Here is a 24,177-nt window from a genome sequence, read left to right as displayed (position 1 = left end):
CATTAGAAAAAAAAAACCAAAAAAAAGGGGAATTGAGGGAATGACCCCAGAGGCACAATTAGAGAAAGCATGTTACGTTTTGAACTTTCTGAAAATCTCTGCCGACCATGCGGTGCCTCCCACTGTGCGACATTTTGTGTCAACTGGTGACAAGCAACAAAAGCATGAAGGTGTCTTAGTACGCATGAAAGACCCTCGTACGGGGTATTGGTCGGGAACGCATGAATTGCTAACTTGGGGGAGAGGTTATGCTTGTGTTTCTACAGATGAAGGCCCGCGATGGATACCTGCTCGCTGTGCACGGCCTGAGCTTAGTGTGCCGGATCGTGGGAGCGCTGCTGCCACCAGTCAACCCAGCAACTAATGTGTGTCTCCCTACTGAACCAGTCCTTGTTTGGTGTGCCCTTCCTTGAAACTGACTTGCAGACCTTGTTGCAAAAGAGTGAATGTATGTGAGGAATGAAGAATCTTACTGAAAGTCTTGGTATTTGGCATAATTGATTACCTCTGTATAATGTTAACCCAAAAGAAGTTGATATTGTTTGCACTTTGAATGCTGATAGTTGTCTTTATGTAGACGCTAATGTAGTGAAAAGCTATGATGGGACCATGACACCCACATAAGTCAACACATGAACATGCTGATAAGCATAATGCATTTAAATGCAATGTAGCTTTGGATGAAGCATGTAATTATGTAGTTAGTTTACGGAACTGATGAGACTGTATTGCAGCGGTTCTTCTCTTATCCAGAGTAACAGCAGGGAAAGCATTAAAGAATTAAATCACCTTGTTTGTTAGGCAGTTAAGAGTGTGAGTCAAATTTGCCACCATTATATACAAAACAGATAATATATATACACAAATAATGTTGATAGCAACAACTGAAACATCAGTGTGTTAAGTAGTGTTTAACCTAAATCAAGGACTTTTCAAGTTTCCCGTGCTCTGTCAGTAAGGAGGTGCACAAGAAGCTGGGAGGGAGCAGAGCCAGGAGAGCAGACTTAAACTAGTTAGTCCAAGGTATATTCCATACCAAACAACATCATATAAACTGGGGGAAGAAGGAAGGAGAGGATGTTCAGAGGGATGGCATTTGTCTTCCCAAGTAACCATTACATGTGATGGAGCCCTGCTTTCCTGGGGATGGCTGAACACCTGCCTGCCGATGGGAAGTGGTGAGTGAATTCCTTGCTTTGCTAACCTTGTGGACCTTTTGCTTTACTCATTAAACTCTCCCGGTTCTGTGCCCCATCCCACTGGGGCAGGGGGTGAGCAAGCAGCTGGTGTGGTGCTTAGCTGCCAGCAACAGTTAAAACTACGACACATTAACACACCTGAAAATGGATCCAGCCATCAACTGTCAGGAGACGCTCCCGATGCTGCACTTCTATATCCCCACCAAAAAGTAAAATGGGAAAGGGGGATATTAAAGTAGTCTCTCTCAAATACACCTTAGCATACCTCACCTGCATGTAAATAAACACAAGCATTAAAAACACCACAAAAAAAACCCAAGCCACATAAACCCGAGAACACCAAATCTGATTGCCACTTTCAGAAGCAAAAAACACTCTTTTTTCCTTTTAAGATCAATCAACAGAAGTCTTGTACACAGACTGACCAACAGCAATCTGCCTGCCCTAGACCACATAAAATACATCACCTCTAAGTGATAGGCTTACGTGCTATCAAGAACATAAAAGAACATAGAGCTAAAGCCATGATTTTCTTGTTAAAATTCAAACAGAAAGATAATGTTAGCCTAGTGCTGTTCAGAGAAGAAACAAAAAAACTAATAAAGCTACTGAAGTATAAGGTAGGTGAAACTCTTCTATTACACGTTTTTCTTAGCAGCAGCTGGTTTGTCAATTTATATCCACATATGCACATGCATACATATATAAGTGTGGGGACATGTGCAGACACAGAGTACACTATGGGCCTCAGCATATGCTACTTCTGGCTTTCAGGCCTCTCACAGATAAGAGATGGAATGGGATGGGAAGGGGCTGTCAGTGGGAAGAAATAAACAAAAACAGTGCATCTTCATACAGAAGTACAGGCTTTATTTTTTCCACTGTTCACAGAATAACTTACCTACTTTAGATGCTGTCCTGCCATTACACTACAAGGTTCTTGGGGGCAGGAAATATTTTCAAGTCCCCAAAAATTACTATTACTTCATTTGCATTAAGTCTAATGTAATTTCCTACTTCTTTACAATAAAGCTGGTCATTGAGCAACTGCTGTCAAGGTTTTGTTGTACCAGAAGTGTAACTTCATATAAACACCTGAATTTAGCAAGTAGCTGATAAAATATTCAGTTGTGAGGAGGAAGAAAGTGGCAGGAGAAAAAAAAAGATGCAATTCACACAGGAAGTTCAGCAGTCAGTTACAGAATTGACTGTTACATTTTAAGTTACTACGGGGGATATGTGAGGCCTGTACCAAGTTTCAAAGCATTAGAGTCTGCTTAGAACAGTAAACCAAAGCACACTTTGAAGTGTTAATACACATATTACTGCTTAAAGTGATCATATTTAAATCAACAACACTGTACTTATAAATAGAATTAAACTCTCAGTTTCACCATGAAGAGATCTGTTCATCATGTTCAGCCTTAACTTTTTTCTTCAGCACTCAGTTGATTCATTTTTATGGACTTTAGGATCATTAGATACTAACAACTCTTAAGATGAACAAGAAGTTCAGATATATTTTACACTAACATATGTTATTTAATATTAGATGCGTAACTCTACCTTTACACAAACTATCAGCTAGATTCACTATTTCACTTACCTTCTCCTGGTATAGGAGCCATCCATATGTCTGTAAGTCTCGATTTACAGAGGAGGGATGCACCTGCGCTTTTCCCTGAGCAGTTTCCACCATGCAAGCCAGCTTCTCCGTAACATCCACAGACTTTGTGTATATTATTTTTCCTACGTTGTCATACAGCCCTGCAGTCAACACAGCTTTAAGAAGAGCTATTTCATGGAGAGAAAGGGGTTGTGTGGCTCCACTTCCATCCCATCCACATTGTGTTGTAGGTGCTGTGAACCCTGCTGCTCTGACTACCCGTATGAGTTCTTGCTTCACATCCTGAAATTAGTAAGGTATTAGTAAAACTCTGAATTTAAGAAGGTACATACTCTACTCCGTCAGCAGACAATTCTCCTTTCCAAAGGAGAGCCTCTTATTATAAAACACACTTACTTTCTGCAAGGACTCTGGAATCCTGGCTGTTTCTATTAGAACAGTATTATCTGGAATGTAGGATTAGATATATGGTACTATATATGCACTGCAAATACTCTCACACCTGTCGTTAAAATAAAGACAGATTTGCACCAAAGATCCACTTTTGTGTAGAAGAGCTCAGGCACCCAAACTCAAATAGGAAGGACCAATTAAAAAATTTTCTCACCAAAAACACATGGCCGTTTACACAAGTTTGTGGCTCATCTTTCAAACTAACTGTTAACCTCTCTGTTCTTCGACATAAAGAATAACACAAGCGAAGTACTCTAATTCATAAGTTTTGATTCTCTGGTGGAAGTAACAACCAGTTTCTTCAATGGCACTGACTGCAAAGATGTGTACTAACAAACTGTGCATATCAAAACTCAAATGCAGACAGAGCTACTTTGATTAAGGGTGTGCATTTTATCAGTCCCTAGCACTCCATTTGTTTTTGTCTAAACAGTAACTGTGATACATCACCTCTTTAAAAGGGCATGACATTTTCAGAAGGAAATTTTAACAAATAACTTTTGAGTGCAGAGCATAATTATTTGGTTTACCTCTACAGTTAACAGTGAAGTCCTATTAAGGAAATTTCTTCTGCAGTAAGTCATTTCAGCACGATACCCTCCTTCTTGTCGAGCCCTTTTCCACCTAAGGAAAAAGCCCTGTCTTACTACAGCAAAAAGAATCACATCAAGAGTATAAAAATGTAAGAGTGGTAGCAAGTTAAAAGGCAATACTGTCTTTTGATCAGCATTCTCCACTCAAAACTAGAAATCAGTGGTATTAATGAAGATGAATGTTGCTGGTGTAAGAGCACCCTGGAAAACATGCCTGTAACAAAGCTGATAGATACTAACAAAAATATATGGTAATTTTCTCTCAAACATTACATGTCTGTCTGAACAGCTGAAAAAATTCAGGTGTTGTTTTTGAGATTTAGTGGCAATATCCTAAAAAGCATATGTAATTTTATAATATATAGAATTGTATTTCCTCAAATACAAAATGCTCAGGTCAGCATATCACAAACACCAAAAAAATACTAGGATAAACAGACACAGTACACCTCTGTACACATACAAGCATGATTAAAAGGAGTTACAGAGTAAGTAAGCAAGCTACCTTTTTGTGTTAACAGTATTTGGCACTTAATATTCTGAAGAGAAAAACTTCCAAGTGCAAACGATTCAAGAGGAGATATTTATTAAAAATTCTTTACAGAACGGCATTACTTAAGTGTTACCTGCATCTAGCTATAAGCACAGGAGAATTATTACCCCAGATAAGCATTGTAGATTGTTATATGGTCTGAAACTGCCACTGCTAGAGATGATTTTGCAAGATCTGCTTCATCTTTTCGACCAATTGGTGTAGTAAATGGGGATTTTTCTGTCATAACAGCAGCCAGAGTTGCCTGCAATTAGTAAAGTACACATCACTTAGTGTTTTATTATAAGCTTACAGGTTTATCATACAAATGGCTTTATATTTTCTTTTCAGTAATATTTAATGATGCTTTATCTTCTACTAAGTCAAGGACAACTGTAAGAATTTCCTTACACATATTAAAGATATTGCTTATATAGTGCCTAAAAATTAAATCTAATACGGGTTGTTTTTTTTAATCTCAAAACTCACATGAAATGGTTTGCCAAATGAGAGAGCAACACCCAATATGATACAGTGAAGGTCAGATTAAACAACTACTTTAGATTATAACAGGAGATACTAAGAGAACTTGAAATTTAAAATTATTTGTTTTCAGCAACTACCATACCCATGCTTCCTCCTAATTTGCAGTAAATTAAATGGATTAAGTTAAAAGTGGAAAGTGTGCCACAGTCTTCATATAATAAGTTATAACATCGATTATTTGCAGTAACTTTACGTCAGCATGTTCTTGGCCCATGAACTGTGGGGTAATCCATACTGGTGTAACGCACATTAACAGGGCTTTTTCTGTAAGTGTCATACTCCTTAGGATCATAACAGACAAAACTGGGCACCACGTCTGACTATCTTGTGAACAGTACTTAAGAGTTCCAACCTAAAATGACGCTGTGATTCTAAAAAGACCTTTAATATTGAGTTCAACTGTAAAGAACACTTAAGATTGCTCCCCTCCATGATGTCCACATGCCTTCACCTTAAAATTAACATTTTAACTTCTTGCATTTTCCTTTCAAAATACCACATCGCAGAAGTCAGATTAATTGTAAAGAGTTAACCATTTCTGTGTTTTTAAATTTATACAGAGGTTTTTGTTGGTTTGTTTTTTTGTTTGGTTTTTTTTACTCACCACAGGATCCAAGCAGCCAAATATAGCACCAAATATGAGCATTTTGCCAATCTTTACATTGACAGGAAGGGCTGCGAGGTGCTGGCCCAATGGAGTCAGCTTGGGCTCATTTAACAGACAAGCCCCAATCTTCCTCAACAGGTTCATTGCATTACCAATTACTTGCTGCTGTGGTGGGTCTAATGCTTTGGAAAGAAAATCTTCAGGAGAGCCAAGATTGCATTTCTGTGGAGTAAATGGGCATATCATTCAATATAAAAATATATTGTAACAAACTCTATAGTAGCTACAAAGGAAATTGGAAAACTTCTTGCAATCAAAAGCCCACATTCCATCCCCTGTAAACCAGCCTCTTGGTTCCCAGAATGCAGATGCATTCCCACATTAGGTTAGCAGAACTTCATTGTTTGCAAGGGCTTCATATGGCACAACCACTGATCAGTGAAGCACGTTACCAATGGTCACAGATGAGCAGGAGACTCTCAAATCTGTTGAGATCAACTCAACCTGTCATATTTCCATGCATATCCTGCTCACTCAGGGTGGGGAGAGAGGGAATGGAATTGCTTCCTTAAGCAGAAATCGGTTTGAAGGCTATTTAACTAAGTTTGAATTGTTACTCTGAGGTAAACTGGAGTAAGCATAGTATGCTACTCCTACTCAGCAGTATGCTCTGGATTTTCCAACACACAGGTTCTGGGTTACCTGGTGGGAGAAGCCCCACTGACTACACTGGATCAGGGCTGTCCTAGCAAACTTTTTTAGCTAACAAGGTCAGTACTTTCAAAACCACACAATACTATGAAAATGTAATTCCTCCAAAGGCACGTGTAATATCTTTAGCTAACAAGGTCAGTAATTCTAAAACCAAACCCATACCATAATATGAAGGCATAATTCTTCCAAAGGCACACGCAGTATTTCTGGAACAGAATATTCCATGAAACTTTCAAACCTGCAAATCATAAAAAGGATAGAAACACAGATATTCAATTTAATCTTTGAATTCAACTTATAAACTCAGGTTTCACATGCTTGTTCTTCACAGATGTTCTTTTGAGGGGCAAGACAGGGAAGTGGCATGTGTTTTAATGCATGAGTAAACTGCTCATCCTTTGATTTAAGGTGTGTGGTGGTAGCTTGGAAAGCAAGGTTTTAGTGAAAGAGAGGGACAGGGCAGTAAGACCATGATTTTCAAAACAAATTAAAATGCAAAGCTCTTAAACTGAGGGTCTTGCATGTGGTTAAAATGCACACCCCATTCATTACTTCAAAATACTTTCACCTTAACTGTTTCTCAGCTGAAAGCTGCTTAAGACAAGCAGGAAAAAGTATGCAACTAATGCTGCAGCACTGCATAATTTGCTTTCCTCCCATCTATTATCCAGAGATACCACATCAGAAACCTACAGATTTGTCTGATAAAATCTTCAAAGTTCAGGAGGTAAGGTCTCTGTATATTTGACGCAGCAGCAGATGCTGTTAGAAACCAATCTATAATTCCTTGGTGCTGCACTTCCCCTTTAATTATGAATTTTTTTTTTCAAAATATTATAGAGTTACTAAGAATAAAATTAACTTTAAGGTCATGAAACAAGAGTATTATAACACTTTAGTCATATGATATTAAAACTTTGGGTGGTTAGTTGTTTTTTTGGTTTGGTTTTTTTTTTCTTTCCAGTTTGCAATTGTTAAAGTGAATTTCAACATGACTTCCTGTTTTTATGCAGAAAAAAAGATATAAGATGTTAATGTGACTTACAGATCTTGCCGAGTTTACAATACCTGTCTCTTGTGTACATTCGGAAGCAGAATCCATCCCTAACACGCCCAGCTCTTCCTTGTCGTTGCAGAGCACTAGCTTTACTAACAAAGGTCTCCTCCAGGGAACTCATCTGACTACTTTCGTGATACCTAAAAAATGGTAAAGCAATTTCCTTCAGATTTCAGAATTAAAGTTTTGATGTAAACTTAAAATACCAGCATATTGATAAAATATCTAAATAGTATTTATCTGAAAATATTAAAAATTAAGTATGTTTTGAAAACTAAGCATGCCTGGGGGAAACTGTACATCATAGAACCTTGGATACAACTCAGTAATTAAAGTGTAAGAATTAGAAAATCAAAGATCTATTGCATTATTTCACCTCCCTGGCAATTCAGAGTTGTTCTTTCTAACACATCCTACAGGGCTTTCCACATTTAAGATGGACAAAAAATAACTTCTAAAAACTGAGAGGATCTACTTTTTTTTTTTAACCAGTACTTAATCATAATTCTCTGTATCTGTGAACAATTCCCCTTGTTCTTCACATCATTTGGCAATCCAAAGACTCATCCCAAACTTGAACCTAAACTGAAAGCTGTTCAATGAGCTCAGCACATTTTTTTCATCCAGAACTGTAGTTTGAGGACACTACAACGTTCTTGCAGTACTAACCGCCGAGTATTTACAGTAATCACAGGGCAACTGATTAAAAAATAAGATTTAAACTCACCTATTTTCTTTTGTTCTCCCAGTATCAATTACAAACACCACATCTGGTATTGTAATACCCGTCTCTGCTATATTGGTTGCCAAAACGATCTGAAAAGTAGTAACATAATATAAATAAAAGAATTATGGAAAGTCTAACAGTTTTCATCCTTTTAATCAATATTGTAGACTAACTCTGTTTCAAGTTTTTACCCAGAAATGTTTCCTTAAATAATCTGACAAAGTATGACAAGCTACATGACTTGGAAAATAGTTTGGTCTTCCCCAACTACCGAGCACACAAAAGTTAAGTGAGAATTTCACATTCACTTTGTTCTATAATCCATCAAAGTTAGTAGCTAGTACCTGCCAAAATTGGTCAAGTTTTTGATTAGTTTGGCAGTAAGTTAAATACTGTTTTCCCAGGTAAGAGCTATAGTTACTGGTTAATAATAATTAAAATACAAGAAAGCCAATAGTTAAAGAAGCTCTTGGAAAAATACTATCTTTAAAAATTTGTCTGATTACTGTCAAAGTTTCCACAGCATGCTAGCTTCTATCTGTTACAGAGCACCAGAATAGAAGAATTGTTTCTCTGCAATGAGAAAATTCCAGGAATAACTGGTTCATGTGTAATTCTGTATGATTTAATTTTAAAACAATTCAGAGACACATGCACAGAAAGTTTCTTCTTTTAATGAACTCTGCCTTTCTAAATACATCATACCTTTCTAATACCAATAGGAGGTATTGTGAATGCAGCTGCTTGGTCTTGAGTTGAAAGAACAGAATGCAAAGCTATCAACCTGTGCCTAGAACAAGAAGCGACACTAATCAATATACACTTATCAAAATAAGGATACTGTAAAAGCAATGAGACCAAAACAATGATAACAGTTTGGAGAAAGCAACCAGAATGTACACTGGAAAGAGTGAAAACTTTGTATGATTAGGCACAAAAAGTCTGCTTTGGTGTTTTATTACAATATCAAGAAAAGATAACATCATTAGTTTATAGGGCTGTTCCTCTATTTGGTAATAATGCAGGAAAAATACTGCTACTGCACAACTCTAGGTTAATTTACATTAATAGCATAGCAAAAAAGGGAACCAAGTGTCCATGAATCCGACTTCTTTTCATTGTGCTTTTAAGACAAAGACCATTACTGAAACTGCACAGAACCATAAACACATGCAACTCTCAGCCCAACTAAGAGGCCTTCAGAGATGAGACAGCCACAGAGATTTTACTTCCCTTCTCTTCTAGGCCTTGACATCTTAGTCCACCTATGAATCTTTAGAATTTGACTGCAAATGTTGTTCTTAGGCCATCATGTTGCTAATTGTCACTACAACACTATGCCATTTTTCTTGGTAGATTACTGTCTCTGGATCTCTCAGGAAGTAGTCACTTCCATGTAAACAGTAAGGCACAGAAAGCTGTATCCCAGATATAGCAGCTTCCATACTTTAAGAAGTAGACAAGAAGTGCTTTGTCATTAAATTTGTTGATAAATAAAACCAAAAGAAGAAAAAAAAGTTATTACTGTACCATTCCCAAGCACCTGTTGTTCTCGCTTGTATCCTTTTTAAATAGAACTACATGAGCACAAAGCTCAGAGGTATAACTCAATTTCCCTTTTCAAGAATAGCAGACCTTTAAACCCAACATACACGTTCATTAAACTATCACAGAAGGTATCTGCACTACCTGTCACGCAAGTTAAATCTTCTATCAGTTGAAATGAGATCATACAGCTGTTGGATATGGGCAAGGCCTGGTAAAAAGATCAGCACAGCACCCTCAACGTTCTTGAACTGAGGACTTCTATCTGGAAAGTTACAGTACAGGCACATATTAAGACATACGCATTTGCAAACAGCTTCACTTGACAACAGGAACTAATTCTGGCCCCTGCAGCAAGTGCTTTGTAGGGTGTTTCACATAAGAATGAAATCAAGTACTCCAGTAGAAGCACTGGAAAGTAAGTCCAAAGGACAGCTCCAAGTATATAAACAAGTATATAAAGTACTTGAGAAGTAGACTGTACCTAAGTATGCAAGCAACTCCAAAATAAGTTCAAGGTTGATCTTGTAAGGGTTCATGTAGACAATAGCCTGCTGCGTACGACTGCTATAGTTTCCATAGTAAGGAGCCAAATTCTTACTAGATCCAGACTGGATTGGGACATATTCCTAAACAAACGAAAAAAAAGCGCCAACACAAAAAGAGTAGGGAAAAAATTAAATAATTCTCAGTGTTTTAAAAGAAGTTAACACAGCAAAAAGTCAATTTGTCATTCACTTCATATAGGCTTCTTAAAACAGAGTTTGAGATAGGAGACATTTAATTAACTTCCCACCAAAATCACTGTGAGATCAAATGACAGCTACCTACATAACCTGTGTATAGGCGCCTGTTACTATTAAACAAAATCTAAGACTGAAAAGGAAAGAATAAAAATTAGAAGTCTGTGCAAACAGTACCATACAGTCTGTTTTACAAATGAAAACAGTTCCCAGGTCCACATCGGACACCCAACTAGCATCAATTCAAAATGGGGTAAAAGGGTGGCTACTCTTCTTTCAAAACTGTGTTGGGGTATAAGAAACCAGTCTCCACTTTCTCCTCTCCCTCACCTCAACCTTCTAGAATGATGACTGCAATGAAAGTTGAGTGAATTAGGTGGCAACTTCTGCAGTGTTTCGGAATGGGAAGAAAGAAGGAGGAAGGGACAGTTAGCAGAACATACAGACATGTAAATTGTTTATAAATACCCTACAGGTAAATACTTAGCATAAGGCTTCTATGTTAAGCAGCACTACTGTAAATTATTTCATTGTTAATCGATGCACTACAAAGAAGCTTGCCACCACATATCCTTCTGTACTGAAGGCTCAACAGAAACAAACCACAAAGATGGAGGAGCACTCAGGAGAGAGCTTAGGCTTCAACTAAAGGATGCTGTTGTGATGTATGGGGTAACTACCACTCTAGGGTTAAAAAAAAAATATAACGAAATCAGCAGAGCACATGACATCATATTGTTAAAAATATGCATCAGCATTTGGTCACACAAAAGCTAAATGGTCCTTCAAGATACTTTGAGAGAACAAGTCAGAGGGGACAGGTATCTCCAAAACATATACAGTTTAGATGAACAGTCCGAGTTGGCTAAAACCAGTTGGCATTCACGTACTGTTCTCTTCAAGAATTCTGATCCAGAAGCACATACAGCTGTCACTGCAGAGTACCTACAGGATTAACCACAGCTGTTAAACTAAAAAGCTCTACATAATCTCATGTCAATCATCTCATTTGGCAAGGCAAGTTGGAGGATCTTCAGAGTTTTTTAGCTAAGAAGGGTATGACCTTGCCTCTTCTGCTGTTAGGTTCACTACCTAGGAGAATTCTTTCCCTTGCTGCTGCTCAAAGATCTAGAGCTAGAAATCTGTACAAGACAACTCAACAACAAATACAGCAAAATCCAGACAGCTATAAAAGAGTTGCAGAGAAAGGTATGGGTGCAGTGTTAATAACTATTTGTTTTCCACTGTTGGAGGCCATCGTGCCTGTCCTACCATCTGACAGACTACTGGATACTATATAATCCAATCACATTTAATAAAAGGAACTAAAGTGGTAATTTAAAAAGAAAAATAAAATAAAGATTTCCAAGACAAAACTAGAAATGCCTATTTTACCTGATACTTCATAGTGCCTCCTCCTTTGCTAGTAACATTTACTGTTACTTCCTCCTCCTCCTCCAAGAACTTTTGACAATATTCTGAGTCTTTCTCCAGAACGTAGCCAGTTGCTTCAATTACATCTTCAACATGGAAAATCTTTAGTGAAAATTTACAGAAGAAATACAGGCATGTCAAAATTTCATCAGCACCTTTCTTGTTTTTTAAAGCTTTCACACAAAGCTGGACAGTGCATGCCCTTCTCTTTTAATGCTGTAATAGATCTTGCAAATTTCAACTTAGTCTTTCTTACAATTTCTTAAAACCTACACCTAGAGCTGCTATGAGTTTGTTAATGGGCCTCTCTCTCCACTTGATCACTAACATTATCTTTACCATAGCCTACACTAACATGCATGAGAAACACATATAAAAGTGTAATGGCAAAGTTGCAGCAGGGGTGGAGGGGACTTAAATGCTTTCCTTTCTACTAGGTTGAATATAGAAAAATGAAACTATCACTGACAGATTGATAACCAAATATATATCCATCAAAAAAACCAGCATGACGCTGTACTTCAAAGCACTGAAGCTATTTTATATTTTCAAAAAAGAGAAGGGTTACAAGTCCTTGAAATGCATTTAAGATATGTATTTTTGATAAGAAAAGAGTGATAAGAGGTGTATTTCCTAGAGACACTAACCAGGCAAACAGTGTATATATGCATATAAGTGTTTTGCATAATCAAAGGAACATTTGCCTACCTCAACAGGGTAACTCCTCCCCGAGATCCTTAAAATGGGACAGTGAGAGAAATAGCTGGAAAACTTCTCACTGTCTACAGTAGCACTCATTAAAATCAGATGCAAGTCTGAACGCTTATGCAAGATCTCCTTCAGAATAACTAGCAAGAAATCAGATTGGACACTTCTCTCATGTACCTAGAAATAAAAAAAATCTATAGTAAGGCTTTAGTACAAGTCAAGGCCCAGAAAAAACTGTAATTTCTGCAAAATAGTCAGAGCTGATAACCTCATCTACAATAACATGAGATATACTTGAAAGATGACCATCATCCTGAAGTTTCCGAAGCAGGACACCTGTTGTACAGTAGAGCAGTCTGGTGGCTTCTCCTGTTCTTGATTCCATACGAATTTGATATCCACATAGAGAATTCTTTAAAAGAGATATTAAAAATATAGGAATAACATAAAATAGTATATAAGCTAGAGATATTAAAAACTAAGCAAAATTTAATCACTGTTGGATTCGGTCACTGCACAAGTCCCTAACTAAATAGTATGGTGAATGACTACCACACTTTTTTCAGACGTGTACTTTCCTTTGTTAAGAAAGGAAAAATACACCAAAATCTACAAAGCTTCTCTAGAACTCTATTCTTCACAGTCCTCAAACAAAAGTATTTTTGCACAGACTGACGACCATAAAACATACAGGACCTTGGTTTTCTTCAAATAAAGTAACATGTTGGAAGGGGCCTCTCAAAGCAGGGTCTCACTCAGTATCAGACCAGGTTGCCTTATATCAGATGAGTTTTCTCCATCCCTAATGACAGAGATTCCAGAGTGTCTGGCCAGTCTGCTCCAATATTTGACCACCCCCATTATGAAACTCTTGCTCTTAACCACTCTGAAGATTTTAGACATTGTACATAGATATGCAGAGGTTCACTGGTGAAAATTAAGAAACAGCTAGCATAGCAAGTAGCCTTTTTCAAGGGAAAGTAACATCTAAATATTTGGTTGTGTAAGAAATGATGCTTTCACTTTGTACCAACAATCCAACCCCCTGTATCTGATCAAGACTAGAAGAAGGAATTCAGACACATCTTACTTTTCCTCCTGGTCCGGATTCACAGCCTAGCTCTTCACAAACCCTGGTTGCCAGACTCACTGCCGAGATTCTTCGGGGTTGTGTACAAACAATGTTACATTTATTTGATCCTTCATTTAGCAACAAGTCTTCTAACAGGAAATGGGGCACCTGGGTACTCTTCCCACTGCCTGTTTCACCAGCCACAACAACTACTCTATGTTTTTTAAGAGTTTCTACAATTGAGTATCTGTGCTTAAACACAGGTAACTCCTGTCTCTCTTTCAGAAGCCTCTGGTATCTGGAGGAACTTTGCAGCTTTTTGAACAAAACCCTTGAAGGTTCCAAATTATCTGTGCCTGAGGTCTCAAGGGAGAGACTGCTGAAGTCCTCATCAGAAACTAAGTCTTCCCAGGAATCCTCAGGACCCTCAGATACTTTTGGCTGGTTTTCAGACTGCAGTTGCTGTTGTTGTTTGAGTTTGTTTAATAATCTAGCAATAAAGTTATCACGAGGTTTGTTCGTTTCTATCTTGTTTTCTTCTTCCTTTTGCTTTTCAATATCCCTCCATTCTAGCCAGACATCTCTGTAGGTAGGAGGCAGTAACTGATGAACTGACTTCAGGCAGAAAAAGCAGAAAAAAAAAATTACTTTATGTACTACTTAGTAGTATCACTGATTTTATTCATAAATGAATCTGAGTGGGAAGAAATGTAACAAAACATGAAATAGGGAGCTATTTCTACATACAGAAACTATGAAGACAGTAATACGTCAAAAATACATTGTCTTTATATACATTGTCAAAAAAGAATGTCTTGCATTCTTTACAACACTGCAATTTTACTATCAGAAAGTTTCCTCCCAGTGTGCTGCAACACATAGGCATAATTACAGATAAAAGCAAATGAACATATAATAGAAGCTAACAATTTAATGGGAAACAAATTCTAAACACAGTTTAATGAAGTAACTACAGATACAATGAACAAGTGCAGAAACACATTCCAAGCTAAGAACAGTAATGTTGGTGAAAATCTTACTTGTCCTTTGGTTAAATGGTAGAGTGCCAAAGTAGCAGCTAGATGTTGTGCTTGCATACTATCTTCTGTTACAATTGTAGGACACATTGCCATTACATCATCTGATGATTTCATAATCCTGACCCTTAAAGAGAAATTCATACAGGCATTTCTCGTAATTTTTGTTACCTATATAACACCACACCTGTTATGGTTTTTGTTTAAAACTTAAACAGTGAAACTCCAATAGAGAAAATAAGCTAAATAAACTTATAGCATTTTGTAAACAGAAACAGCAAACAAATTTTGACTGAATAGCAGAAAATCTCTAGCAGCAGATTCCAAAAGTGAATTTGTGGGTGGTTGTTTCTTCTTCCCAGTCTTGAGCATTATCATTTTCTTCAAAGCAGAAGTAATTATACATATATAGATCACCATTAAGGTTAGTTGCTTTGGAAGAAGGACTAAATACTTGTTTGTGTGTGTCTAACTACCTAGCATAGATTGAGATAACAGTTAATGACCTACTGAGATGGAAACAGATGTTTAACAGATTATGTCAGTCAGACCAGCAGCCAAGTTTCTCATATTCTTAGGGGGACAGTATATTACTAGCTTTTAATTCACAAGACAACAGCTTCTTTTAATTGGTTCTTTCAATAAGCATAACTCATTTGTAATGCCATGTCTACTTTATTTATATTTAATACTCTAATTCATACCACTGTCTTACAGACTCATTTTCTAGAATAAATTTAAAAGTCACAGATACTGCACTGTTTTGGTTACAAACTTACAGTAACTTTCATACAAATTTCTAACTTCCACTGTCTTTTAAACAATCCACAAAGGGTTTTCGGTATTCATATGCTTACAACCTGTGATTTAATATATTACTTTGAATGCAATTACCCTAAGTTAATTGTCCAAATTTATCTCACAAGCTTGCTTCAGAACCTTTCTTTCAGCAGTACAGAATCAAAAATCAATCATTCACTAGAACCTTATTTTTGTGTCCAGTCTAAGCATTACTTTTCAGAGCTACACAGAATGAAATACGTCCCTACTGGAATAAAAAAAAAAAAAACAAACCAAAAACAAAACCCAAAACTGTTAAATGCATTATAGTCATAAAAATCTGGATCAACATGACAAGACAGAAGTAGTCAGCATTTTTATTTTTAAATGAACTAAAAGGAAAATAAAAAGTTTATAGGAAATACCTACCTACATTTCCAATATTTTCCAACTGGAACTTTTTCAAAAGAAGGATTTGGGCTTTTGGGAAAATTCTTCCTGCACCAGTCAATCAAAAATTGTTTTGGAGATTTACCAGTCCAGCTTCGAGCACTGTAATCAAAATTTCTTACATCTAGTGGTTCTTTCTTTTTCACTACAAGAGCAGAAAGACATTTTAAGTCTCCCCATATTTATTTTACATTCCTTGGATAGCAGAGAATGTTATTACCTTTCCTTCACAATGTATTTTTACTAAAGCACAGTATTTTCGGAAATGTTTTGCAGAAATACTTGTACTGATACATGACAGAATTTCCTGCTTTTCCCATAAACATACCTAGCAGGAAATTACAGTATTTTGTTTGCTGTCTTTGATAACCCAATGATTCAAGAACTTTCACTGGTTTGGTTATTAGTAACTGTTTGAAGGTTTACAATGAAAATAGTTTAAAGAGATGAGAGGGTGACAATGGAAACAGTAACTAGTCCTACAATTAAAAATAATAAAAATTTTAGACATGACAGTATGGCAAAAATAGTTTTCAACGTCACCTGCTAAAACAAATACAGATCCTTTAGAGACAACTTGGTTAATGAAGTAGTCCCCCTGCCTCTCCCACAATCAGAGCTTGATGACTCAGCACTGCAGTGCAAGATAACCTAGAAAAACAAGAACTAATACTGGAAATTTGCGGTACACTTCAAGCTTGTACTGTATTATTTCCAACGCACCTTTCCCTTCCTTTGCAGCACCATCAGGTTTTTCAAGCAAGCTCAAATTCAAAGTGCTTTCTTGAGGCTGAGATGAAGGAGGTTTTTTCTTTTCTTTTTGTTGTTGGTTTGATACCTTTACAGCAGGATTAAATACTGGATGTTCTTCAAGTATTGCCATTTCTGTCACAGAGACAATACCATTTACACTTATCAACTGCTGAGCATTTATTCTTTAAAAAAAAGATCATATTAACTCACACTGAGCACCCAAAACCAGAAACAGTGAAATGTTACTGACTTATTAGAATTTGATCCACATGTAAAGGGTAGATTCAGGAAAGCATGCAATTCACACAGTGGTGGAAAAATTTATTAAATCATTTCAATTTAACTCAGAGAGTTACTTGCCTAACAAATATGCAGGCCATGAAATAAAAACACAGATAATTTGCATAACTCTACCTTGCTGAATTCTTCTTATTTTCTCCTGTGCTACCTTCTGGCCTTGCTTGTCCTTGTCTTGCTTGGAGATGCTTGCTTGGTCTTTTGTTTCTGAAAGCTTGGCAGCCAGATGTACATACCTCTCATTCTATTTCAAACAGAATTATTAATTATGAGTGGAATATTGTATGCTTGTCAGTTGTAATGAAATTCATAATAAAGAAGTGGGTATTTTTTGTCCTCTACAACAAGCTTAAAAACTAGTTGTTCCTACTTTGTGTATGTAATTAATAGTCAAAACCTCTAGAATTTGACAGTCACTTTCTAATCTGAAATGCATTTCAAGAATTTTTGTTCCAGCACAATGCATTCAGTATATTGAACGCAATACAAAAAAAAAAAGTGAGAGAAAAAACAACTTTGGAAATGAGAACTTTTACTGTATTACAACTTCAGTAGCCTACAAATGTAAAACTAAAGTAACATAAAAGTAGTATTCAACCCCCAATTTTTAAGAAAAGAGATCCATCACTTGCAGATGTACCAGACTTAGTTTTTGAAATACTTCCATGAAACATTATTTTGTCTTACTGGGTCAAACTTTTCTTCATCTGTCTCTTTTACAGATTCATTCTTCTCTTCATCACTCTGTTGCTCAGCATATCGTAAAATCCATTCCTTCACACTAGTTTCTTTCTCCTTCTCCACATCACTCTCCTAGGAAGAGCAATGAAAATTAAAAGTAATTATAACAGTAAGTGAAAACAGCAATGCCTTTCTCTGTCAGCATTGAGGAACCGTTGCTTAAGATTATATATACATACATAAAACCTCCTAAGTTATATGACTTAAATAACACAAGAAACCATGGAGCAAACTTCTCCAACTGGCGTAAACATCTCATGATACACTTACATAGATCTTAACACCTGAACAATTATAACTGCTGTAAGAAAAAAAAAAACCCAAATACAATTTGCGAGAAATCTGTCCAGTTTCTAGGTTTAAGATTCAATAACCACAGAAATCAAACCACTGTAAGTACACAGGCAAACTTAAATCCATCCAAGTACGTAAGAAATGCCATTTGTAAATAAACAGAACAAACCCCTTCCAGCAGAAAATTAAGCTATGCTTTAACACAAAAATGAATTATCAAGAGCCTTCTAGACTCCATGTGAAAAAAAAGTTACCTCCAAATGACCATTCTACTGAGGTTAAAATAACATGGGTGACAGTTATTAAGCACAGCATATTTTCAGAAGTTTTTCATATCAGTGTTGTAAGTCAATGCAAACTCTGTATTTTTCTCTCTCCCCCCCAGTAAATACAAATTAATTTCTCAGATCACCTTAGTTGCAGAGACATTTTCTTTCCTTTTGTTGTCTGCTAAGCGAGGTGGAGGTTCACGTTGTGACACAGGAGAACAAAATTTTGCTCTAGGTTTCTGTTGCTGTTCTTCAAACTGCTGGCTAAAACCTTCAGGCAAAGCATCTTCAAAATAAAAACCCCATGTCACAGAATAGGTCAATAATAATTACTGAAAATCTTTTACAGTGTGTTGAGAGCCAACCAGAGGAACATATAAAGACAACATGCTTGAAATAAAATTAGGCTTCAGCATTTAGATAAGCCAGTATTTGCTTGGGACTTCCATAACACTCTATAAGTAGGAACAAGAGGTCTACAAAACTTTATACACTAAAAAAATACCCAAGAACCAGCCAGCAGCGCATCTAGGAGAGGAACACCATGATGACAACCAATCTTACTGAAACAATATATTTAATTACTCCTACAAAGCATTTCCATGCCAGAGTATGTCCTATTACTCTTTGGCAAAAAACAGTAAGTCAATTTTTCGCCACCATACTCACTGTCAGGAAGGTTTAAACAAAGCCAATCAAGTGCAGAGTGAAGATCACCACCATATAAAAGTGTATTTTTCATTGCTTCTTCAATGTGCTCAGTCTTAAAAGAAAATCTTTGTAAAGCCATGTATACATCCTATAAATAAAAAAAGTCAGAAAATACTAGGATTCAATCTAGCAAGGTAACATAGGCTTGTAAACTACTACTTCCCACATACCAGGTAACTGACATTAAATGGAGGTAAACAGCATATATTAACAGATCAGAAGGCTGAGTAGGAACTCCTGTTTTGCATACAGATCTTACAGTGTTTTTATTGTAAATATGTATGCATATGTATAAACAAATTACATCCCAGCCTTTATACAGAACATATTTATTTTCTAGTTAGAAAGATAAACCCAAAATTTTCTGGCTTTATGGAACTAAAAACGTAATACATTGTCCTGGTTTCAGCTGGGATAGAGTTAATTTTCTTCTTAGTAGCTAGTAGAGTGCTGTGTTTTGGCTGTGATGTGAGAACAACAGATTGTTCTCGCATCATAGCCAAAAATGTGTGTTCTCAAATGTGAGACACAGCCAGGACAGGTGACCCAAGCTAGGCAAAGAGGTATTCCATGCCATATGACGTCATGCTGAGTATATAAACTGGGGGAAGAAGGAGGAAAGGGGGGACATTTGGCATTATGGTGTTTTTCTTCCCAAGTAACCGTTACATGTGATGGATCCCAGCTTTCCTGGGAACAGCCAAACACCTGCCTGGATCCCAGCTTTCCTGGGAACAGCCAAACACCTGCCTGCCCACGGAAATTCCTTGCTTTGCTTTGCTTGCATGGGTGGCTTCTGCTTTACCCATTAAATTGAGTTTTACACTCCTTTCTGACCCTCTTTCCCATCCCTCTGGGTAAGGGGGAGTGAGCAATTGGCCGTGTGGGGCCTGGATGCTGGCTGGGGTTAAAACACAACATACATTCATATTAAGTTCTATTCCTCTATCCTGTCTGAAGACTCCAACTTTAGTTACTGAATGCATAAAGATGCATCTTTCATAATAAGTATACTTGTAAATTCCACTGGATTAGTCATTAATGCAACGGCTGGAAAGCATACTACACTGGTTTGTACTGCACAGACTAAATTTGTTCTAAATAAACAATGGTCAGAGAACAACATTTTAAACTCTACCTGTAGTTTTTTAGCAGTAAGTCTTCTGGAAATCATTCCTTTGTCATCATTTTGGGCTTTATGGTCATTGATTACATCGATAATCCTTTTCTCCAAATTACCATTTATCATTACCTGCACAGAGAAAATTAGTTGATACTAAGCAAAACATTACAAATTTTTGTGATATATCAATGCTTTTCATGGCTAAGGAAATAAGAATGCAGAAATATCTCTGCCATTCAAACCTCAGATTTTCCAGCTTTCTCTAAGTGCAGTAAACATTTCTTACAACAGGGACACTTTCTTCCTACTTCTGCAAGCTATATGTCTTTACTTGAAATGGAAGAATTCATTCCTTATTACAGAGAAGGCCCCTTTACATCCTGAAGGAAATTTACTATGTCAGGAGAAATACTGCAAGGAAATAATAAAAAAAACCCTACTAGAAAGAACAAGGCCTTTCTCCTCTGCTTACAAGAGCTGGTATAGAATGATCTGATCATCAAGATACAATCTGTCATACTCTGTCCTCCCTATCCAGCTTAAAAAAATCATTTTAGTAAACTAGTAATTCTAGTATTTTTAACACTTCTAAAACACGAACCAAACTTTGGTAGTTACTGAGTTTGTAAAAAAAAACCCGGAATTCTTCTTCTGACAGGAAGAAGAATCCATATGCACAGCAGAAGCCCAAACTTAACTCTTAGTAGCCCTGCATGCAATACATCATTTAAAAAAATACAGACAACCTTCTACCCTGTTAGGTTACAGCTATTTCTCAGAGTTCACTCAAAACTCAAAACATAACCAGTTCAAGACACTCCACATCTAACACACAAACGTAGTTTACCCACAACATAATACTAAAGAAGAGCTATAAGAAATATTTACTATTAAATTATTACTAGGAAAACCAAAGTTGTTTTACCTAAAGAAGATACTCACCTTAAGAACAGATTTATCTAGATTTGCAGCAGCACTGGAATCTGTTGTTGAACTAAAACTGTAAGTTTTTGGACCTGCAAATTGCAAATAACCATCAATTACATAAGCAGAACACCAAGAACATTTTTTACAGTAGCTAAAGCAGACATAACATAGTCCAGGCTAGTGCAAACAAATACTAATTTGCCAGAAATATGCAGGTACCTAACAACAATAAGAATAATCAACCGTACAGACAGGCCCTTCCTGATCAAGGAACAGTGAAGAAGTATGTGATTCTTAGCAGACAAACTAAAAATCCCAAGTAGCACAGTAAGAGGAAATGGGATTGACGGCTCAGTTTCTCTTAACACTGAACAAGGAGTGTCAAACAGGGAACTTAATGGCAGGTTCAAAACAAGGAAAACTGTTGAGGTTTATTACTAATGCATAGCTACATAATGGAACTGTCTGCACTAAAGCTGTGGATATTGGACGCTTACTGAAGTCCAAGGGCAGAGATCACAGCTGTTTGTGTAGTCTGTGTTTGGGAGGGCATTTAAAAAACACTGCATTTGGCTCAGGAAGACCCTAAGCCACAGCTGGTGTTCCTTACAACAGTACATCTGGCAAAGCTGGTTCACTGAAACCAGACACCTCACGGTGCTGCAGAATACCAGTTCTACAGGCTGCACAGAACAGTCAACCCTCAGCTCATTCAACACTGCTGAAGTGCCTCCAGCCCTGGAACTGCTCTGGACTTCTTTCACAACACATGCAAAAAACCATTATCCCAAGTCTACCTTACGTTGGTTTTAAGCACATATGGAAGGAACACCAGCAGAAGCAGCTTCTGGGAAAGTGCCACACCAACATTTTGTCCACAAGAACTGTCAGTACTCTAATGACAGTTTTTTTGTAACTGATTCGACACTCCAATGCCAAGGCGGCTCGTCTGCTCAGAGACACCCGTGAAGGCCAGGCAGGCTACACCCAGGCCTGACCCAGGCCATGCCGGCGGGGTATGAGGGTCCCTTCCCGGCGGTCAGCAGCGCCCAGCCTTTCGCAGGCCTCTTCCCGCAGCGCCCGGCGCCCGGCCCCCGGCAGAGGCAGGCCGCACCCTCGGCGGCTCCCCAACGAAACTGCCCCTCCGTACGCTCCGGGCCAGCTGGGCACCGCTCTGCCGCCTGCGCCCCGCGCCTCTCCTCCCCGCGGCACGGCCGCCCCCGGGGCGCCCTGGCCGGGCCGCCTCACGCCGCGAGGCCCGGTACCTTGCTTGACACGCGGCTCCTTGGAAGCGGGCGGCGGCCGCGGCGCCACTCGGCTGCTCGCCTCCGCGGCGACGGCGGCTGCAGCGCCAGCCTCAGCAGCGGCTCGGGCTCGCGCCCGGGCAGCGGCGGTGGCGGCAGAGGCGGTGTGGGCCGCGCTGCCCGCCCGCTGCTTCTTGTTGCGGCCGCCCATGGCTACCCCGGTCCCGGCCTCGAAATCCGGGCACCACGGTTGGCACCGCCCGCCGCTCGCCATTGGCAGGTGCCATCCGCTTGGCACCGCCCTCCGTCTCCCATTGGTCAACGCATGAGGGAGACCGTCTTGCCGCCGCCGGGCCTCCTAGGCTTCGCGGAAAGCGGGTTCCGGGGCAAGGGCCACCGCCGGCCGCGGGGGGTTGTGGGAAGGCCTTGCGCGGGGCGGGCGTAGGCTGGCGGGAAGCACACGGTGCCTCAGCGCTGGTGCGGTGTGACCGGGAACGGGATCGGGCCCGGGCCCAGGCCGTGCGTGGGACTCCTGGTGCTCGGAGGTGGTGGGGAGCTGTGTTTCTCTTCGGCGTGCAGCGCCGGCGTAGGGGCGGAAAGGATCCGGCGGGGCAAGGGGAGGCTGTCCCGCGCCGGGCATTGTGGGACCGGTGGGGAAGATGGCGGACGCATTTGGAGATGAGCTCTTCAGCGTGTTTGAGGATGACTCGACCGCCGCCGCTGCCTCTGGGGCCAAGAAGAGCAAAACGGGCGCCACCGAGGGCGCCAGGAAACCGGGGTGAGGGCGCGGTGGCTGGCCGGGGGAGCAGGGCGGCGGGTCGCTCTGGCGTCTGAGGCTCGGGCCGCACTGATGGGTCCGGCTTCTGCCAGCTTGTTTGAGCTACTGAATCCTCTCGGGACCGGGGAGTCGGTGTAGCCTAAAGGGGCGCCCTGCCCTGGGATCCCGGGTCCGGGCGCTGTGGTCGATTGGGAAGCGTGGGGACCTTGAGGCATGCTCACCCGGGAAGTGGTTTGAAAACCCACAACGTTTTTCGTGGCTGAAGTTCCGTGGGTTATGCCCTGTATGTAGTGGGATCACTGTTGCCCGTATAATACCTGATTTTTTTTTCCCTGCAAATATATACGTAAAAGAGGCAATTTGTTGTGTACTTAACGTTGCAGAAAACGACTGGAGGAAAAATCTTCGGTAGCTGCGACAGGGAAGCCCAAAGGGGAGGCTGAGGTCTGTAGTACCGAAGATGTTGTTTTGGCAAAGAAGATAAAATTGGAGGATGTTGTATCAGAAGATGCTAAGTAAGTGCCTAGCTTAATATGTAAGGAAATAATTTCAAGACATTCTGGATAGCATTATGCCAGTTGTGAATAGAGTAGATGTAAGTAGGTTTGCAGTGTTTTCATCTAAAGATGAATTCACATATGAAATTGATTTTCCATTATTTATATAAGTGAGGATATACTGGTGGTACAGGTTCAGCAATAACAAACACTGGGTATGTTTAAAATATTATGGAAAGATAGGCAGCTGCGGTATGAAATGTTAATGTGTTTGTGGTTGCTGCATATGGATTGGTGGTCCTTGGTCAAAGCTATCATGTTGCTTTCAGGCATATAGCAAGGCATAAGCAGTAAGGCACATGGGAGGACGCAGGCTGGCTGTGTACCACGCCACTGAAAGACATAATTGGCTTGCAATACAGGAAGAAGAATTTGGCCAAGGAGACAGAAACAAGGCTTTTGGGGCATGTAAGGTTATAACTGCAGCATATTTGGATTCTTAAGTACAGACAGGGGGGTATGCTTGTGTATGTTGACACCTGAGGAGATAAGGCAGCTGAAGGGAAGCCAGAATGTCTGTGCTTTGGGACCTGCGTGTCTCTTGCTCTTTTCTTTTCAGAATTTCATGACAGGTATTATGAGGGGTTTTGGAAACAGATTGAAGGGACAATGCAGGCACTTTTTCAGATGAGTGTATCTTAAGAGATTCTTGGGAACTT

At 39.1% G+C, this 24,177-nt stretch overlaps 2 protein-coding genes across 4 annotated transcripts in view; one reads left to right on the top strand and one right to left on the bottom strand.

The window, feature by feature from the left end:
- The window catches only part of DHX29 (DExH-box helicase 29), a 29,705-nt gene extending 7,262 nt beyond the window's left edge, over window positions 1-22,443 (bottom strand). The window contains exons 1-25 of one of the 3 annotated variants that reach the window (XR_008819582.1): window positions 22,205-22,442; window positions 20,955-21,028; window positions 20,028-20,141; window positions 18,848-18,977; window positions 18,322-18,464; window positions 17,562-17,687; window positions 16,992-17,118; window positions 16,548-16,709; window positions 15,804-15,969; window positions 14,598-14,721; window positions 13,576-14,172; window positions 12,754-12,897; window positions 12,486-12,662; window positions 11,739-11,879; window positions 10,085-10,229; window positions 9,745-9,865; window positions 8,761-8,845; window positions 8,056-8,144; window positions 7,340-7,468; window positions 6,434-6,509; window positions 5,555-5,779; window positions 4,533-4,669; window positions 3,810-3,903; window positions 2,806-3,108; window positions 1,338-1,390 (exon numbers count right to left, since the gene is read on the bottom strand). Coding sequence is in view for 2 of the 3 variants with exons in the window: in XM_056325454.1 (XP_056181429.1) it covers window positions 1,338-1,469; window positions 2,806-3,108; window positions 3,810-3,903; window positions 4,533-4,669; window positions 5,555-5,779; window positions 6,434-6,509; window positions 7,340-7,468; window positions 8,056-8,144; window positions 8,761-8,845; window positions 9,745-9,865; window positions 10,085-10,229; window positions 11,739-11,879; window positions 12,486-12,662; window positions 12,754-12,897; window positions 13,576-14,172; window positions 14,598-14,721; window positions 15,804-15,969; window positions 16,548-16,709; window positions 16,992-17,118; window positions 17,562-17,687; window positions 18,322-18,464; window positions 18,848-18,977; window positions 20,028-20,141; window positions 20,955-21,028; window positions 22,205-22,394 (3,951 nt within the window). In the remaining variant the exon portion in view is untranslated. Of the gene's footprint in view, window positions 1-1,337; window positions 1,470-2,805; window positions 3,109-3,809; window positions 3,904-4,532; window positions 4,670-5,554; window positions 5,780-6,433; window positions 6,510-7,339; window positions 7,469-8,055; window positions 8,145-8,760; window positions 8,846-9,744; window positions 9,866-10,084; window positions 10,230-11,738; window positions 11,880-12,485; window positions 12,663-12,753; window positions 12,898-13,575; window positions 14,173-14,597; window positions 14,722-15,803; window positions 15,970-16,547; window positions 16,710-16,991; window positions 17,119-17,561; window positions 17,688-18,321; window positions 18,465-18,847; window positions 18,978-20,027; window positions 20,142-20,954; window positions 21,029-22,204 lie in introns of all 3 variants that reach the window. The other 2 variants (XM_056325454.1, XM_056325455.1) reach the window with 2 other exon arrangements.
- Window positions 22,444-22,597: 154 nt separating this feature from the next.
- Window positions 22,598-24,177, top strand: part of MTREX (Mtr4 exosome RNA helicase) — a 49,407-nt gene continuing 47,827 nt past the window's right edge. Inside the window, exons 1-2 of the mRNA XM_056325456.1 lie at window positions 22,598-22,961; window positions 23,345-23,476. Coding sequence (XP_056181431.1) covers window positions 22,843-22,961; window positions 23,345-23,476 — 251 coding nt within the window. The 5' untranslated portion in view covers window positions 22,598-22,842. The remainder of the gene's footprint in view (window positions 22,962-23,344; window positions 23,477-24,177) is intronic.

The sequence above is a fragment of the Falco biarmicus genome, chromosome Z (assembly GCF_023638135.1).
Source record: "Falco biarmicus isolate bFalBia1 chromosome Z, bFalBia1.pri, whole genome shotgun sequence".
Taxonomy (NCBI): Eukaryota; Metazoa; Chordata; class Aves; order Falconiformes; family Falconidae; genus Falco; species Falco biarmicus.
The sequence above is the reverse complement of the archived record's forward strand: the minus strand, read 5'-3'. Positions and strand labels throughout refer to the sequence as shown.